This window comes from Misgurnus anguillicaudatus, chromosome 22 (genome assembly GCF_027580225.2).
Source record: "Misgurnus anguillicaudatus chromosome 22, ASM2758022v2, whole genome shotgun sequence".
Taxonomy (NCBI): Eukaryota; Metazoa; Chordata; class Actinopteri; order Cypriniformes; family Cobitidae; genus Misgurnus; species Misgurnus anguillicaudatus.
In genome coordinates, this window is record NC_073358.2 from 33,574,929 (window position 1) to 33,595,257 (window position 20,329).

Here is a 20,329-nt window from a genome sequence, read left to right on the forward strand (position 1 = left end):
TGTAGAGGGCGACGTTGAGTCGGATTTTGGGATTCAAATGGCTTTGAAGACTCTTTGAAGAAAGAGCAAATAATGACAAGGCACGAAGGAAATTCTGATTTAAGATCGGTGTACTCCTCTCACCGTTGATGATAAAGTCTTAGAAGAGATAAGAACACGTTGTTGCGCACGTGTTCGGTGTGTGGTGTCCAGTGTTACTAGATAATCCAATTATAGTCAAGTAGATTAGACCAACGTCAGTGCTGATACTATAGCACCGACAACACAGTTCTTTGCTGTCATCATGTTTTTAAACTGCGTTTTGTGCATATCTCTGAAGACTTTTTGAAGCATCGAATGATGTGCCAGTTAATGATATTTTATTGATCATCAGAAATTGTGCCCTTCCAGTAAAATACCTCACTGAAACAGTAAGTTTTCCCCTTAAACCTATGTTTTCTATTATATATCAATTTTATATTTCAGTTTTAGTGCATTTACATAAAAGCGTCTTTATGACACTATGTAAGTTAAGGTAAAAATTAAAAAATTATTTGTTATCAAAACATTTTATAGGCCATTCATTTATGTATTTCAAAAATTGCAACATGATAACTTTAGATCAACCCATTTTTTTTTTAAGAATTTTGATAATTTTGTATTGTTTAGCCCAATGGTTCTCAAACTGGGGGCCGCAAGATGGTGCCAAGGGGGTCCCAGTTTTATGACATTTAATAAAATACATTAATCTATCTTGAATTCTGGTAATTAAACCTAAAAAAAAAAATAAGTCTACTAACCAATAGGGCTGGGAAAAAACTATTTTTTGATTAATAGTTTCTTTTTAACGTGGTCGATTCAAAATCAATTCTCAAAGGCCACGAATCGATTTTTAAACAAATGAAATAACCTAATCCTGTTTGATCAAGGAATGCGACTGTTCTGACTTTTTTCAGCATACATTTTTCATCTTGCATCAAAATTGTACTGTATTTAACATAATTGTATGCATTTAAAATGGGTTCTGTTTTAATGTAACCAAGTGTAAAAGAGTTTAATATACAGGTTTGTGGCTCTTAATTTCTTTTATATTAATTACCCACTTGTAATCTTATGTTCACTGTTCTTTTTTTATAAATATGTATTTGTATTAAATCTATATTCATTGAGTCGAATCCATAATTAAGCATAAAAATCGATCCGAGAATCGGAATCGAAAGGAGAATTGATTTAATAGCTTGTGAATCGAACTCGAATTGATCTGGAACATCTGACTCAATACCCAGCCCTACTAACCAACAGCATTACTTTGTATAGTTTAATATTTTTTGTCCAATTTAAATGTTACGTTTTAGAACAAAATTGTCATACATTTTCTTTGGGGGGGTGCGAAGTTATGCACCGTATACAAGGGGGGCCGCACGCTGAAAAAGTTTGAGAACCACTGGTTTAGCGTATATGTTTATGATGATATTATTTATTTGTAATCAGTTCATCACAATCCAAAAATGCCTGGTGTTGAGAATCCTGAGACAAATCCACGGACTCTCTCTGAAGTACTGGGACAGAGAAGCATTCTGGGAGTTGTAGTTTTGATCACATGGTTGGTGCTATTCCACCTTCTGGTGAACGTATGGCTACTGTGCATCTTTACCAGCCTTTTGGTAGTGCTGGGTGGATGGCTGGGATCTCGCGTTGCTTTGGATGCCGACAGCCTCCTTCACTTGGAGCATTTCCTCCCCCTGATAGATGACTCTCCTCAGGCTCACACTTCCACAGAAAGTGAGCGAAAACTGGACTGGGAGATTCAGAGTGCCATCGATAAGGCTGTGCGGGACTTTGTGTCATCCTGGTACAGTAGTTTTGTTTCAATAGGAGGGGGTGAGTTTGAATGGGAGGTGAGGAATGCTATGCTGGAAGCTGCTGGGGAATTAAAGAGGAGGGCAAAGCTGGTGGACAGAAGGGAACTGGCTCACAGGATTCTTGAGCTTTGTGGTTGCCATCTGCAGAGCTTCGGCCATGCCAAGCAGCTCCAGCTGAATGAATCTCACCAAAAAGAAACGGAAGGCAATAGCTCCACACTGTGGAGTTTTTACAGTAAAGTTGACCTGCCTCACCCTGCACTGGCCAGTCAAGCTACCCAGCTTTCCTACTCTAGAGCACTAGTAGATCTCCTCATGCATGTCCTCATTTCACAGTCTCACCTGGAAACACGAACAGGCCGGTACATGGTGAGAGAGCTCATTACATGTAATGTTCTTCTGCCCCTAGTGACAAGAATATCCAATCCAGATTGGTTAAATCAGATGATTGTGGACGTGTTCACCAAGTCCACTGACAAAGAAGAAACACTCTGTGTAAGCCCACAGCAATTGCCTCCAGCACACCTGGAGGAATCCCATAGCAGCTTTTGGAAACGTGACCCCCCGATTGCTTTTGACTGTCCAGAAACCTCCAGCATGCAGACAGCTTGGTCTGTATCTACAGCTCCCCTCCATGATTCTTCTGAATCAAGTTTTCACAGTCAATGGTCATCCAGTGAAAATGTGCAAAGAAGGAAAAGCTCAGAAATGCTTTTTCCAAAGAGAATAATCCAAAATACAGCCAAGGTCCTTCAATCTCCGTACCGCACCAGCCGTCTTTACGGACACACTGACTGTGACTTGGAATCACCTTCTTCTGAAGGCAGGAAGTCATCTATTGAGTCTATAAGACAAACTGAATCAGAAGAGGATTCGATAGAGAATTTCTGTGACTGCATATGTCCTTCAGATTTTTGTGGCTTGGTTGGTTTGGAGGAGGACACATTGTGCCGTTTAGGGAAGTGTTTTAAGCGAAACATAATTTCAGAGCCCCCTTCGCGGCCTGAGAGAACTGTGGAAGAGTCAGCAGTTGGACCACTAAATCACTTGGATTCATTCGGTACAGAAAGCCAAGGAAGTGTAGATGGACCAGTAACGATTCAAAACTTGCAAATTAGTGGGACTATCAAAGTCAAAACGCAAAAAAAGCAACGACACTTATGCTTATACTCTTTACATTGTAAAGGTGAGATTACCATGCTTACATATAAATGTGTTACATTTAAAAAATAAATAATTGACCATATTCACATAGTGCTGGGCAAAGATTAATCAAGATTAATCGCATCCAAATTAAAAGTGATTTTTTGCATAATATATGAGTGTGTGCTGTGTGTAATTATTATGTATATAAATACATACACATTCATGTATGTATTTAAGAAACATTTACATATATATATATTTTTTATTTATACATATAAAATAGAATATATAAAAATATATATTTAAAATATTTATATTTATATATATATAATATATATATATATATATATATATATATATGAATAAAAAAATGAAATTAATATATGCATGTGTGTGTGGTTAAATATACATAATAATTAAACACAGTACACACACACACACACATTTTTATTATGTCTGCGATTAATCGCGATTAATCGAGATTAATCTTTGCCCAGCAATGAATTTTACATGCTGATTCAGTGATTTCTGTTTTTGTGTTTGTACTGTAGTATAAAGCTGCTGTAGAGGGGTCAACCACTGATCAACCTGTCACATATCGCACTGTAAAACGGCGCTATAGTGAGTTCCTAAATCTGCAATCACGTTTGGAGGAAAGACCTGATCTCAAAAAGGTTATTAAAAGTAAGACATTTTAAACTTACGCCTTCAAATGAACGTAACCCAATATTTCAGACTTTACATTGCCAGCATTACATTTACAAAATAAAAAATGTAAAGTACACGTGCTTGTAAATATAAATGTCTAAATATCTATACTGCACTGAGATGTTAACTTGTATATAAATGTCATTTTGCTAGTCTGGTGCCTTAATAGAAACGTGTGATCATATTTTAGATGTCAAAGGTCCAAAGAAACTGTTTCCAGACCTTCCCTTCAGCAACACAGACACAGACAAAGTGGAAGCCAGGAGAAGCCAGCTGGAATCATTCCTCACGGTAACAGATTTGCCTTCACTGATAAAACTAGGCATTGACTGATGAAATGTGACTTTTATACGAAAACCTGGACATGGTCTCCCTCGCACCTTGTTTTTCCACTCTTGCAGAAACTCTGTGCCATTCCGGAGGCAGCCAACAGTGAGGAAGTACGCGAGTTCCTTGCACTCAACACTGATGCCAGAACAGCTTTCCAGAAGAAACCATCAAGTTCACGTATAGACAAGGTGATGCTAAAATGATTTCAACCGTGTGGTTTTTACTAAATGCTTAGAAAGGACTGAGAAGATTATCTGTGTAACATTTTTCTGTCTTTTTTGTGTTTTTGCTTGCTTGTCTGTATGTATGATATTTTCTGCCGACAGATGGTGGAGAACATAGTTGACACTTTAAAGACGACATTCCCACGCTCGGAGCCCCAGAGCCCCACAGAGGAAGGAGAGCAACAGAGAAAGTGAGAATCCATGACACCTGACAAACATGAATATTTTTTGTGTGATTCACCATTTTCTTCATAAAATGATGTAAAGAACATTCTGTGAAAATATAACCTTAATTGGCGGCCAGTGACTTCTTTATTTGAGGGCGCACGATGCGAAGTTCGTCACAAAATGTATGTAGCCCGTCATGTGTGTGGTTTGTCATTTTAAAATATGTGTTCGGCGCGTTGAGTGAACCTATGTGCATCACGTGTCTTGTAAAAAAAAAGTGCCTGCTGCAGACGCGTCTAAGGGGATTATGGAAAAAAAGAAGCTTGCGTTTGCCAGATACTCACTTAATCTCATGCGTAATCAGAGTTTACTGTTAAAGGGACATTACAATTTTTTGAAAATATGCTCATTTTCCAGCTCCTCTAGAGTTAAACATTTGATTCTTACCATTTTGGAATCCATTCAGCTGATCTCTGGGTCTGGCGCTAGCACTTTTAGCATAGCTTAGCACAATCCATTGAATCTGATTAGACCATTAGCATCTCACTAAAAAATAACTGAAGAGTTTCAATATTTTCCTATTTAAAACTTGACTCTTCTGTAGTTACATTGTGTACTAAGACTGACGAAAAATTAAAAGCTGCGATTTTCTAGGCCGATATGGCTAGGAACTATACTCTTAAACTGGTGTAATAATCAAGGACTTTGCTGCTGTAACATGGCTGCAGCAGGCGTAAGAATATTATGCACTGCCCGAAAATAGTCCCCTTGGTTACTTTCAATAGCAGGGGACTATTTTCGGGCAGTGCGTAATATCACTACGCTGCTACAGCATGTTACATCCGCAAAGTTCTTGATTATTACGCCAGTTTGAGAATCAGTCAAATGTTTAACTCTAGGGGAGCTGGAAAATGAGCATATTTTCAAAAAAAGTGGAATGTCCCTTTAAGGGAGTGTCTTGCGTGTATTTTGTGAACGTGAGTGTCTCTTTTAACGGTTTTGACGCGTGTGCAGCAGGCACTTATTTTGACAAAACACGTGATGCACATGGTTCACATGAAGCAACAAACATATTTTCAAAACACGAGCAACACACGACACTCCGAACACATATTTTCAATTTGCGCCCCTCGGAAGAGCAGTAACGGGCCGCCACTGATAACCTTGATATCTTAATGTTGAGTGAAAAATCAAAATTTGATGCTCCTAATCTCCTAATCTTTATCTTGGATTTCACATTCAATCAGTTCAATTCTATTGTTTGTAAAGTCACATATATGCTTTCATATTTCAGGCCCCGTCTGAGATTCTCCAGTAAAATTGCTCCAACGCTTAATGTCCCAGACCTGGGACCTAAAGTGTCATACTCATTTAGTGAACACTGCCCAGTAAGTTTCCGTATTACACAAAATCACAAAAATACTGAAATACAAATGTCCATGCCCAATCCAACTGTAAATTAATATAGTTAAATGTTGATTTTGAACCTTGGCATATATTAGCATATTTCTCTGTTTTCTGTAGGTTCTTAGAGGGTTCTCACTATCAGATCTGGAGGGTTTTTTGAAGGAGCAGGAGATGCAGTTGGATGGTGTTTTCAAGAGTCAACTGAGGAACAAAGAGGCACAGAAACCTGTGGAAAAGAAAGAAAGAGGAACAGGTAATTTGGCTAAGAACTATAGAAGACAGTTTCTATCATTTTCACATGGTTTAGAAAAAAACAATTATCTTTAACCTTGAAATACAACGCATTAACTTGTATGATGATATACACCACCTTATACAGGAGAGGGCAGTACCACTCAGTCACACTAAATAGAGATTCACATAATGCATTTTTATGACAAAGAGTTTAGTTTTGATTTTTTTTAATGTAAGAACATCATATGATGTGATTGGCAAATTTTACACATCTGTGTGTTTACTGTATGATGGCACAGACACGGCACTGGCGGACATCGCTCTGAATATCTTGTGTTTGCTGATGAAGGACAGGTGGAGCTGGCTGTGTACAGAAAACATCCAGAAAACCATCAGACTGCTCTTTGGCACTTTTATTGAAAGGTTGGCTACACACCATAACACTCTAAACTAATCCAGACACATATTGCTAGTCAGCAGTGATAAAGTGTTGTTGAGTTCTTAGGGTATGTTTAGTCTGATCCTTGTGTACAGAGTTTGAATTTATTTATTCAGTCAGTCATTTAACTGAATTATTATTTTTTTGGTTTTTACTAATTAGGAAAATTAGAAGGCTGCCCCTAGTGTTGCTATAGCTCAATTGGTAGCATTGCGCAAACAGTGCAAAAAGTCATGGGTTTGATTCCCATATAATCACATGTACCTTAAATGCACTGTAAGTCGCTTTGGAAAAAAAGCATCTGGCAAATGCATAAATGTAAAGTAACTCAGGACTGTGTATACCTGCTCATTTTAAGCACTTAATCAAAAAATATATATATTGGAAAAGTAAGATCATGTTATGTTTGAAATAAACAGGAAAATTAGGCAGTGCTGTGACAAATTATAATCATAACTGAACATTGTTATGACTTGTAGCTGACGCTGGACATAGTTTAATTGTGATTCATCAATCTCCGTCAGACGGAAAGTCAGAAATATTCTTGGAATGCGCAAAAAGCCGAGCTTCTCGTGTCTGCTGTGCTCCACCCAATTAAAAGTAATGGATGGGAAGTGGAAGAAGTTGATTGGACCGCAGCTGGGCTGAGTGATAACTGGCCAGTTATCCAAACGTGATTGCAGCTGGTTTGAGAGCCTTGCGTCATTTGTGTAGGCCCGGCATGTGTAAGCTGTCAAAATAATTTAGAGAAGCGATGATGATGAAAAAATAGCAGGGCGTTCTGAACAGACCTCATGGCCGGGATGCCCCGTTTTCTTTATTATCCCAAGTTTAATTAGACTTTTAGTTTATTAATCTGTATTTAGCGTAGATAAGGACCCTGTGAACTCTGTAATGAACTCTGTGAGAGATGTTTCAGCAAGGCATCTGGTGTACACATGCTTTGATAGTTTAGGTATAAAATAGGAGGTGACCGATTGGTCCTGGTCCTGATAGACTATATGTGATCGTGTCTATGAAATTTAATTGGGAGCATTAACGTTTGATTTCACATTGATTTCAATCATGACCTTTCTCAGTCAATATTAAAAAGATAAATAAATATTTTAAATAAGATAAATATTTTCACAGAATCCTCTTTACATTATGTGAGATGATTTTATGTAGAAAACAATAAATAAATCACAAATAATAACTTTAGCTGGGTTTTCAGATGCAGGGTCACAAATGTCTACATTTCCAGAGACTGTCAGACAGTTCCTCTTTTGGATGCTGTAGGCAGGGTCTAAAATGAACTCTTCATCAGTGGCAGGTAAAAATGAGAAAACTGACCAATGAGAAACCAATTTAAACCTGCATTTGAAACTTAGCGAGTGCTTAGCTTGGACCCTTATTGAAATTTCTAATATTATGAACATGGTGATATCTCTTCTTGCCTGTCAGCTGTCTGATCACCTTTTCAATTTGATAGTCTTTTCCACTATGTAAAGCTTAATACTGAGGGAAGTATCTACCGGTAATTCTGGGTGTGTTCACACATGCTTTTGTCCTTCTCACGAAAACAGATTTTACTTTATGAGCCAGTGCTGATGTTTGTTTGAGGGCAACAGTGAGCGTTTGAACGTGAGCATGTCACGCTTTTCTGTTTGTGTCACTGTCACGTATTGGTTACTCAACTTTTTTGTCCTAATTTCTTACCATTGTCGCTTCGGTTTAGGGTTAGATTTACATAAAATGACATCCTTACCTAAACAAACTCTAACCCCAACGTCAGGCGACAATTGGTTAAAGTTTAGAAAATATAAAAGAATAAGTCTTGTATCTTTTTTTTTATAAACCAATACTTAAAGTGACAAAAACTTAAAGTGACATATAACGCAAGCACCAAATCTAACCCTAAACCGAAGCGACAATGTTTTGAAAAGTTGAGTAACCAATACGTGACAGTGACACAAACAGAAAAGCGTGACATGCTTATGTTCAAACGCGGCAAAACGTGACATTTTTACGTTGGTCCATACGTGAAATAGTCACGTAATTGGGTGATATAGGGTTGAATTATATGGTTCCAGAAAAACGGCTGTTTTTTTTGTGATTGTTGCGGGCAAAAATCTTTGATCTTATGGCACGTTTTCTTAAAAAATGCGATGGAATATGCAGGATATTTATGCAATTTAATGCAATGAAATTGCGGGAACTTGCAAAAATTGCGGGAGCTTTTCAATGATGTTCACGTCACATAATCACGTCACTTCATAACGTTCCCATGAGAACAGGGGACATGGCTGCACTTGTGTGAAGTAAATGCAACATTTTTCAACTTTCCGTTAAAATATATGTGATTTTTGCTACGAAAATGCGGGGATTATGAAATCATGCAAGCCCCACATATTTTGCGCATGGAAATTTATGCTGCGAAAGTGTGGCTTTTTAAAAATAAATAAATATGCAGACTTTGGCTGATTATGCATTGAATCATTCGATCGCATTATCGCGTTTTTCTGGAGGGACTGGAAAGCATGATTCAACTATATTTACCATGTTTTTTTATTTGTAGTGAAACCTTACATTTTTTATTTTTGCAAGAGAAAGATTGTGGCCTTAATTGTTGTAAACGTAATCAGAAGTACAAGCAGATGATCAGTGTTATTTTTTACTCTAAAAATGTGAGGTTATATTCAACCCATCATACTGTAGAAATAAACAAGAAAATGTTTATCCTGTATTTAACCCAGCAATGGGTTAAAACAACCCAGCATAGGCTAAATTGCAACTCAAATGGAGTGTTCGTTCCTTTTTGACCCAACGCTGGGTTGAAAATAACCCTGCATTTGTGTCCGTGGTTCTCTTTTCAAAAGCCTCGTCTGGTCACTCCGTGCATGTGTTTCTCGCATTGCCGTATTTAGGTTTGGGATAAAGTTAGGATTTTGGCCTCGCCCTTATTAAAGCGGGATACACTCAAGCCAAATATCTTTTTTTTCTGGAGGGTTATATTAGGATGGTCCTAAGGTTGTGGCAGTTGATGCTTCCCTTGTCTGTATGAGATCATCAGAGCAGGACAGGTGTTAATTAGCCAGGTTAAAATCAGCATCTTATGTCAGCTGAACCTAAAGCTATTTTCTCCACATGACATCGTCTTAATGCTTCAATGTGCAATTACTCCTGCATGTTTTTCCGCTTAAGTGTGGGTGTTTATGTGGTTTGGGGTTAGTTAAATAAGTGATGCTAAGTATAATAAGGATCACTGTACTTTGAAAGGAATACTTCCTCTAAAAACGGCGAACGGAATGTTCTGGGGCTGGATTTGGGAAGGGGTGGTAGTTTAGTTGGATTTGAAATGTGTGAAATGTGCACAGAGGTTATTTGCACAGATTGCCTCACTGGTAACTGGATACGGGGATGTCTTGAAGGTCAAGGTCATTGAGTGCCTAGATAAATATCTATCAGTCTGAACCTTTATTTTGCTTCTGATGCATCTTAAAATTGTGCTTCAATTCACGCACACATTGAGGTATTGACAAGATTGCAGATTTGAAAGCATTGCATTTGTTGCTGAACAAACCTATTACAATAATGCAGTCTCAGCCTTGTCATGGACGATTGTCAGATCTCAGTTGAATTTATTTTCAGTTCTTTCCATTTTTTCAAATTTCACTGACCTTCTCTCTCCATCCTCCTAGCATTGGCCAGATATATGGCAAGGCTGTTGTGACATGCTAAAAGATTGCAATGCGGAGCTCTATTTATCTCCAACAGCCAATATAAGAGCTTTAAATTTTGATTCAAAAGGTGTGACTAAGTCTAGATAAGACACGTGTGTGCTATTTTGACCTAAACTATGGAAATGAAATGAACAGAAAGTTGTCATGATAAGAGTACTGGCATGTGTATTGTACAATGTAAAAAATCCTTATTGCACTTAAAATTTGAAGTTCAATCAACAAATTTACAGTTCATTTAAATTTTCTTGACTAGTGAGGATTTGCTATACATTATAAAAAGAAAGTTGAATTAGCTTAAGTTTTTTAAACTTTATTTTTATATCTATATTTACTTCAAGCTAATTTACAAAACATTTCAAGACAGTTCATATGGCTCCCTCGCATATATCATGCTATAAGACTGACTTTACCATTTGCCAGTAATGTTTAGTTTATCGTTTAGTTTGTTTAGTTTTGGCAATACATTTTCAAACTGTTTGCGGGCGTGTGTATATCCGTCTGGTTTTACACTGAATCATTGGTCCCTGAATGGCTATTTTTTCAAGTGGGAAAATTACCGCAGGATAATCATGAAAGCACTCACCCCAACAAAACATTGGCAGGTCCCAAGCAGGGTAGTTTGCTGGGGCTTAGCAGGAAAGGAATCTGGTAACTTACAGCTCTCTGTGGTTCAATGCATGTATTGGCAAATCTGGGAATGGAAGATCTTCATATAGGCTTATTACCTAACAGTCCTGGTTCATTTGCCTCCCTCACTTGTGTGCCCAGTGGGTGTGATGTGCCTAGCATTCAGCACACTCTGTTCATGCTTTATGACACACTTTGCCCTGAAAAAGACTTATTATGAAGTAATATGTTACTCAAAATCAAAAAGTGTTGTCACAATATTCTCATTGACGTTGTTCCGTCCTGATTTCATATTTTTTCTTCCTTAAAAACAAAAATGAGGAGTTAGGTTGATTGTCAGTTACGTCAATGCAGCATCAACTTCTGGTGATTAGGGTGACAGAATTTTTCTGCTTTGGGCGAACTGTTAATTTAATGGCAGTGGTTTGTAGCAGTGTGTTTTGAATCATAACGTTGTAAAGAAAAGTTAACAGTTGCCTTAATAATATGCAGACGCAAACGCATCAGACAGGCCATATACACAGGTGTGTAAACAAGTTACAATCCATGTATGGATTTCACAGGTACGCAAGTATGTCACATACTTGTACAAATACTATATGCAACATACTGTACTTTATTTTTCCAAATACTTTCATACAGCATATGTAACATAAAAATAAAAAGAATATGGATGAATAAAAATGTTAGATTAGGTGACAAACCAATACATAGTGAAACTATTACTGTATGCATATCATAGATATGTCCACATATATTTTATTAATATTTTCATGCAGTATATTAACATGTATTGTATGGGAATATTAAAGAGCACCAATTCGCGATTTTAAATTTCCTTTGGTGTGTAAGTGTGTATTAGTACATGTTAACAACATTCAAAATGTACCTACCCCAAAGTAAACAATGACGCTAGTTATCGTCTCCAATGTAAATCTCTTTCTTGGACTACAACAAACACATGGATTCTAAGCATCAGTTTACTTCCTGGGATTGGTGATGTAGACAAGACCGGCGTTATCATAACTTTGGACTCACAGCCTGTAAGTTAACTCCTGTTAGCATTGCATTGTGACCGAATCTTTTAAACATGGTAAGGAGCGTCACATTTCCGGCTGACATGAAAGGTATTCAGGCCAATCACAACGTACAGATTAGCTGGTCAAATCAGGGACACAGTGCTTTTTAAATCGATGAGTTTTCTACTTGAATCCGTGTGTTTCAGGAAGGGAGGGAAATCTGGAGCTACAAAAATGTACGGTATGTGGAAATAATGTGTTTTTAACCATAAACCATGCAAACACATTGTATTATACGAAATACACAAAATAACGTTGTTTTTTAGCAATGAAATAAGATGTTTATTCATACATTATATAATCGAAAATTGTATTGAAATTCTGCTCTTTCTAACTTCATTATCATAATGTAAACCACATCAGACCGACAAAATGCTCAATTTCTTTGTCAACAGGGTGCTGTCTGAGAATAAAATGTCCCACTAGAAATGAAAGCCAAACGCAGGCATCAAATGTGCTAAATGTTGTTGTTATGTCATGAAGTCACCGGGTTATGATGTGTTGGCCATTTTGATTTCAGTACTAAACTAGATCCTGTTTCATCTGGTAGCTGGATTTGGAGATGCCTGTTTAATGTGATGGCATGGTTGTATATTTCTGCAGCAGACCTCATGTCACCACAAGAACATCTTGGCTCGGTTCATTTGCATCTGTGTGTGTTCCTGTGAGATTTTTTTTTCACCTTCAACCTTTCTGATTAATGTTTTAATGTTGCGCTTGTAAGTTAACCATATAGTTAGTTATATAAACAGTTACCGAAGAAGATCATGCAATTATGCATTTTTTTGTTTCAATATTTTTTGTGGTTGCAGAGAACCACTGTTGTCTGACCACATCAATCAGACATTCTCCAGATGTGCACTCTAAGAAAATAATCCTGGACAGATGTGCACCACTTAACACCTAAACTTTCTTAGACAATATCTTGAAAATCTCTGGTCAAATGTCGAGATACAGGTACTTCTAGCTGGTAACCGTTCAATGGACAAATAGCATAAATTGCAAATATCTTCATGTAAACATCATTGAGGTCCGCATAATTACCAGATGTGCAGAGTAATAGGTGTTGGTAAGTCTGATATGCAAAACATGTTGCTCCACATTCTACCAAAAGGGGGCAGCACACGTTATTAAGGTTCCTGATGTGTGCCTTCTAAACCTCATATTTTCGTATCTTTCAAAACAAGCAATTCAGTCTTATTTAGCTCATATGTCAAAATTGCTATTCTTCAAACAGCTGCATATTTTGTTGTCAAACATTTGAAATTTGGTTAAAATTATCTGCAAAATCGTCTGATTCTGTCTGACAGGTAATCAGATTTAATAAATCAACTCTGTTGAAGGCGAAAGCAGAGACTAGATTGCTGTTCAGCCAGTGGAGCACAGTAGACACCATAGACCTTTAGTGGAGCTCTGTGATTTTTTTTGTAGTGTCTGTTTTTTTCTGTTACTGAATGCTAAAACAAAGTTTGAAGGTTTAAAATATGTTGATTAATTGGCTCTATAGCCCATTATTAAATGGTTTTTGGTGATAAAGTAACAAACACATTTTAAAAAAATGGGTAAAAAAAACTCTTGCACCTTATAAACAATTCTTCTTCTGGGCACACTTTCAGAAATTAAGGTACAAAAGTTGTCACTGGGACAGTACCCTTGCAAAAAGGTACACCTTTGTACCCAAAGAGGGCATATTAGTACTTCAAAGGTACATATTGGCGTTCAAAGATACATACCTAAATGCTACATATTAGGACCTTTTGTAAATGGTACTGCACCAGTGACAGCTTTGTACCTTTAGGGCCGATTCACACCGGCTGCGTGGCGTATCTGTTGCGTGGCGGCTGCGTATATATACACTCACCTAAAGGATTATTAGAAACACCTGTTCAATTTCTCATTAATGCAATGGTGTAATGGTTTGGGGGATGTTTTCTTGGCGCACTTTAGCCCCCTTAGTGCCAATTGGACATCGTTTAAATGCCACGGCCTACCTGAGCATTGTTTCTGACCATGTCCATCCCTTTATGACCACCATGCAGAGTCCTGCACGGGTCCATTTTTGGAGACCCGTGTCCGTCCGTACCTGCAAAGTTCAGCACCAGATCCGACCCGTCACCCGTGATAATATCAAAATGAAATCCGCACCCGCCCGGACCCGTTAATATTTGGCCCGTTACCCGACCCGTACCCGAACACGCATAAATCACACAAGCTAAAATCATTCCAATTAAAGTGCTTTATTTTTTATCTCGTACCTCTCTCAACATCACAACAGCGTCATGAATAGGCTAATGAAACAGGCTAAAGTGCGCTCTGTTTTGTGCCATTTAAGTAGCCTATCGGCATAAATGGAACCTGATAACTATACAGAAATAGACATATTAATATAAAAACAAGAAAAAGAACAACCTACCTACACAACCCCTGCTGTGCTCCTAAGTCTCGTCTCGAAATGCTTTCTAAGAGAAGACATTCAGCTTCCGGCTATAAACAGCAAAACTTTATGCCAGAGTCCTGCAACGCTCGCTCCAACTAGGCTACGAGAAGAATCAACAAACTGGTTGCGCACTGTTGTAGTGGTGGTGACGTGATGGGTCAAATGTCATATATGTTCCGCGTGTAATGGTAATTAAGCCGGCGGTCAGCGTTTTTTCCGCGCTCGGCGCTGAGCGTCGAGAGTTGAAAGAGATTAAAGTTTGGGTGAAATGCTCCACTCGTCAATGTCAGTTGTCAGTTGTCACACGGCCGTCCAATCACAGTGGAGGAAGGGCGGGACAAGTATCACAACAACCAACCGGCTCACAGCTTAAGTATCACAGCTAAAAAGCGCTTGGCTGAAAAAACAGCCATGTTTCAAAGTTTGGTGTGCACATCCTTAGACATACAAATTTTGCACATATTTTCATTTGCACTACTACCCGCCCGTGCAGAGTTAATTATCCGCCCGCGGCCCCGCCCGTGAATTTTAGGAATGTCACAATCCACCAGTTGGAGACACTTTTATACCCGACCAGTTGCAGGACTCTGCCACCATGTACCCATCTTCTGATGGGTACTTCCAGCAGGATAATGCACCATGTCACAAATCTCAAATCATTTCAAATTGGTTACTTGAACATGACAATGAGTACTATGGGATTGAATAACTTTTGAAACCAGTCTCTAGCAGCCAGTGGGTGAATTGCAGTTTAAGTCACTCCGTATTGGCTTCACAAAGGTTGTGGCTAGATAGGATACAACTACAGCCTAAATCCCGCTGTTTTTCATCCCAATTCTCCTCCCAAACCTAACTCTACACTGTAAAAAAAAATCCGTAAAAAAACGGTAAATCTCTGGCAGCAAAGTCGCCAGAGAAATTCCGTCAAATTACGGTAAAAAAAGTTTTTCAAAATTACATACAAAAACCGTAAAAATACAGAGAATCTTTTACAGTCCCAATTCATTAAATTACAGAATATTACTGTTAATAATTGTTATAAAACTGTAGAAAAACAGATAAATTATGTGAAAATACATGAAATACAACTACTTTTCAGGTCAATCCCTGTAAATATACGGCTTTTATTAGTTATTTTATTAAATTGCTCTGTATTTATACGGTAATATTATTTTAAAATACAGTTTATCTTTGTAAAATAACTAAAAAACACCTGTATAAAAACGTATTAAGTATGTGAAAATACATGAACCCTACATCTCACGAGATTTGGTCGTATAGCTGTATCCCCTCTAGCCAGAACCCTTCACGAGATCAGAAAGTTGTTCCTCTGTTTTCATAGACTGGGTCACATGTTGTACCAGTTGTGTATGTGCTCTTCAGTTCATTGAATGGGTTTTTTGTTACTCTGCACAATAACCAATGTCTATTGTGATCAGGTCTGCTGAAGGTTGACCTACTTTTTCCTGATCTCGACTGTTAGGCACACCTGTTTGTTAAGTCTGTGTGTGTGTGTGTGTGCACTTACGTCTGTTTATTCAATGAAGGCATTGTCTGAATCGCACATCTTTTTGTCTTTTAAGAAATGTGTGTCAGCGTATGTGTATTAATTTCAACAAATTTATACGTGTTTACATCTGTCTCAGCGTTTCTCCGTGTACTATTTCTGAAGAGGTGGCATGCGACCTTGGAGACCTGTTTGGCTACTCCACTACTGTCAGCTACACATCACAACATGCAAAGCACACAGAGATCACGTACACCACACAGCAAAGAAAAGCAAAAGTAAACGGATACCTGTATGTTCAGCCAGCTGTTTGGAGAACACTGGTCCCTCCTGACCCACAATGGTATTGGGGGCCTGTACATGCACTTGTGAAGTTCATCGTGTTTCCTTTGCAGGGATTTTTGGGACATTTAAATCTGCGTTAGTGGTAAGGATAAGTTTGCATAATATTAGCCACGAGATTTAAAAGTAAATAACAGACTGAGCAAGATAGTGGTAGTGATGACAGGATCCCCGCGGGAGTGACAGTAAATAGCTTATAGCCTAATTCAGTGGACATTTGAGACACAATTTATCACAGCTATGTATCAAAAGAAGACTGCACTTAGTTGTCGAAAAGCTTTGTAGTCTGTTGTAACTGAGATCTTGGCTTAAACTGGATGTCACTAAGATAGTTAAATGCAGAATGGTGAAAAGTCATGGCGACATGATATGTTGAGCTCATAAGAGGTCCTGCTCCAAAGTTAGCAAAGAAAAAGTGAACATTCACTTTGGTTGCTTGCTATGGACACTTGGTGCAGTGTTGCTTGCTTGATATCCAAACATGGTCCAGGAGGACCGGGGTCCTGCAGAGGTTATTATACTGTATCTGTGAGATAATATGCACACTTTAGGTAAACAGGTGTCCTTTTGAAATGTTCTGCCGCAGTGACAGCATTTGTATAAAGGCAATACATGTGTATGAATACATGTGTCCAAATGTACAATATATATATATGTGTGTGTGTGTGTGTGTGTGTGTGTGTGTGTGTGTGTGTGTGTGTGTGTGTCATTTCTATTTACTAAATGCTGATTTGCAGACATTACTGTTTAATCTAAATACTGTATCTCCATTCCATACCAACTTCTCTAGATGACATCCACTTGCCAAATTTGAGAAATCTGTACATTTCATTGAAAACCCCTTAGAAACTTCAAGCCCATTCTGCATTCCTGTCCTCCTCAGGTGGTTAGAGGTAGGCATAGCCCACCTGACCAGTACATCATGCTGGGTGATCTATCTACGGGTTCTCCAGAATGCAGTGTGGCCCAGAGGTGAGCTGCCTGCGGGACCACGGCCAGAGAGAAGTGCAGAGCAGATAGAAAAGACCAGACTCCATTGCGTGCAGTGCCTCATGGAGCTGTTCCCAGGTCAGTTTACACCACAAAATTAGATTGACTTAAATAGATGGATATATAGAAATAATGAGTTGAGGAATCCATTTACCTTTGTTCCCGTTTACAAACATTTAGGCCTCTTATCCATCATTTGAACATAATTTGGTAAAATACTCCTGGTGTGATCGATAGAAAATACTTAAACGTCTCTTTAACAAATTTCTGTTTACCGTTTGCTTTTTACGCAACGTTAACTGCACCAGGTAAATAGCGCTCATTCAAAAAAAGACACACTCTGTAAAAAGACTAATTTACATTGTTGGCACTGAAAGGAATGATAAATGGTTCATTTGAATACTCACGGCACAGCCATCGCATTTAGCTCTTGGTAAGGCCTTTTTTGAAGATTTTTTTGCATGCTGAAATGGTTAAAGTGTTTAGTGAATTCACCCCATATGTGTTTGAATTGTAGAGTTAATTACAGACATGCTTGGCTCTGGGAAATGCAGGCTGGTTTGGGAACATGTAGTGGACTCTGTACAGGACCCCAGTATCAACAGGTATTCCAGTATAATCTAAATAAATTCACATTTATATAAGATCACAATGTCAACCTCTATCCAAAAAAAGAAGAATTTTACACTGACAATTAAATTTTTTTCTTAAAAATTCATTGCATATATATAGACCGTATCCTCAAGCAGAGACTAACTGGCTTACAAAGTTTGCATTGATGTGTTTTTTATGGGACTCTCCAGGCACTTGGTTTACTGTATCTTTGACCTGCTGCTGGAGTTCCTGATTCCAGAAATTTCCAAACAGACATTCCAGAGGTCTTTATTTCACAGTCTTCCAGGGGATGTAGATAGAATACCATTATCTGTCTGAGGACACTGTGTTTCTTCCATGGTTTCAGACTGAGGATATTTGTATCTGCTTTTATCAGTCTGGCTTATCAGTTGGCTGGGCTTGCAAACAGCTGCTTTCGTTGAAGTTTTGAATAGGGAATTTATATAGTTGTATTAACTGTCATAACTAACATTTTAGATTAAAGTTCAGTATATATCCGCGATAAACGCCATTTTTAAAAAAAAATGAGTTACTGCCAGAATCAGTATTATATCAGGTCAGTATTTAAAAGTAAATTCTTAATTTTACGCAAAATCCGATATCTGCCATGTTATCATCTTTTCTCCCTTTTTTCCCAAAACGCGATAAGCGCAAATCCTCCTTTTCTACAGAATGCAATAAATCCGCTCCACAAATTACAGCGCACCATTCCACGCAATGTAAACAAACAATGGCAGCGCGTTGAATACACGGAGTCCTAGTTTTCCTCATCTACTTTGTACTCCGTGAATCGTGATCAACAAACAAACAAAAACAAAATATTACTTTAATGGCATTGATAAATCTGTGATGGTTTTCTGCGATGGGAAAGAAACGTAAGCCATCAACATCTAATAATTTATGCAAGAGGCACTCGGGAGACGGGTGCTTGTTCTCCGGACAGCATCAAGCTTCTCATGCTAACACATTGACCCCAGGGGATCTTATAAAAAACTTTACATTATTTTACTCAAAGTCAACGAAAATCGAGGAGGACCAAAACATTTTACAGCTGATCGCTGTAAAAAATATTAAGCGACGACGCAGCAATGACTATATGACAAAGTAAGTGTTTTGATTAATGCCATTAATGTTTATTTTTGTATCAGTGTATACCACTAGTCAACTAAATGAATATAAAATGGCAAAGATAAATGCACATTTATATAGGCTATTGATTCAATAGATTTATAGCATTGTGAAAAAAAAACTTTTCATGGATTTATTGCATGTTGTGAAAAAAATAATTTGTTTTTATAATAAATCTTTGAAAATTAAGTTATGGATTTGAATTTTTATGTTTTTATAACCTAAAGATGCTATGTGAAAGTTTGTAACAGAAAACATCTTGTCACTTTCTTGGTATAGAAAACACGTTTTTACCGAAATTTGCCAAAATGGATTTATTGCGTTTTTGAACCAAACTCTTCATATATGTATATATATATATACAAATCTGTATTAAATGATGACTTACACTTATAGTCTCTAGTTTCTTTATTATTTCTGATTGTAGTACATATTTCTCGTTATCTTTTTATGATTTTTTCATTATGACGTTACACATTGTTTGCATCAGCAGAAACTTTATGATATCAAAACTTTATCATCAGTCATACCTGTGGGAAATGAAACAAATGTTTTTTCTGATCAAGGCTTCTTAATGCATGTGGCATTGCGTGCTCATATTGCATGATGTTAGTGCATAATATTCCTGTAAATATTATAGCTGATACACCCAAGCACACATTTTCCGGAATTTCTCGTCTAAAAAAAAACACAGAGGCTCTCACATTCTTCATATTAGCATTTGTCAAATATAAGATTTGTCATTGCTGGAAATTGACTTACTTCTTAATTGTTTAATATGTTTAATAGTCTCTGCCCTGTGTAGTTTGTAGACAAAACAAAGATGTGAGTCAGTTGTACATTTTTGCTTATGATTCAACATACCGGCTTGATTTCATCTTCTGACTTTATTGGGATTTTTGAACATTACTGCTGAATACAAATCTAGTATACATTGTTTGGATATTATTATGTCCCATGTGTTTGTTTGAAACCAATAAACGACATATGTACTGCTGGTAATGTAGTACATTATTTAGTCACTATTCTTTTTTAGAAGGAAAAATAACTGATTTGAATTTATTTAAAGGTGCAGTGTGTAAACTTTAGGCAATATATTATGCATAACTATATTGTATAAAGACCTTACATAATGAACTGTTATATTTTAATTACATTAGAGTGAGCCATTTTTATGTGTACACCACAAGGCCTCATACATGGAAGTTGCCATTTTGCATCACCATGTTTCGATAGTAGACTGCTCTAGAACGCGCTACCGTAGCTTCTGTATGTTTTTGAAAGCCCTTTTTTTCAAAAGTGTTAGAAAAAGTTGTTTTCATACAATTACATTCTTTTTTTAGAAAAGTCTGGATTCAGATAACGACATAGCACTGAGTCTGCAC

At 37.5% G+C, this 20,329-nt stretch overlaps 2 protein-coding genes across 2 annotated transcripts in view; one reads left to right on the plus strand and one right to left on the minus strand.

Annotated features, from left to right (window-relative positions):
- The window catches only part of LOC129440191 (POU class 2 homeobox associating-factor 2), a 25,392-nt gene extending 19,329 nt beyond the window's left edge, over positions 1-6,063 (minus strand). The window contains exon 1 of the mRNA XM_073860754.1: positions 5,961-6,063. The gene's annotated coding sequence lies outside the window, so the exon portion shown is untranslated. The remainder of the gene's footprint in view (positions 1-5,960) is intronic.
- snx19a (sorting nexin 19a) lies at positions 61-19,939 on the plus strand. Its single transcript, XM_073860753.1, is given in 12 exon segments — positions 61-2,984; positions 2,986-3,027; positions 3,539-3,671; positions 3,886-3,986; positions 4,097-4,213; positions 4,352-4,440; positions 5,712-5,805; positions 5,942-6,077; positions 6,358-6,481; positions 17,095-17,279; positions 17,719-17,806; positions 18,005-19,939. Coding segments are annotated over 12 exon segments (2,736 nt in total). The 5' UTR covers positions 61-1,487; the 3' UTR covers positions 18,135-19,939.
- Positions 19,940-20,329: the final 390 nt, after the last annotated feature.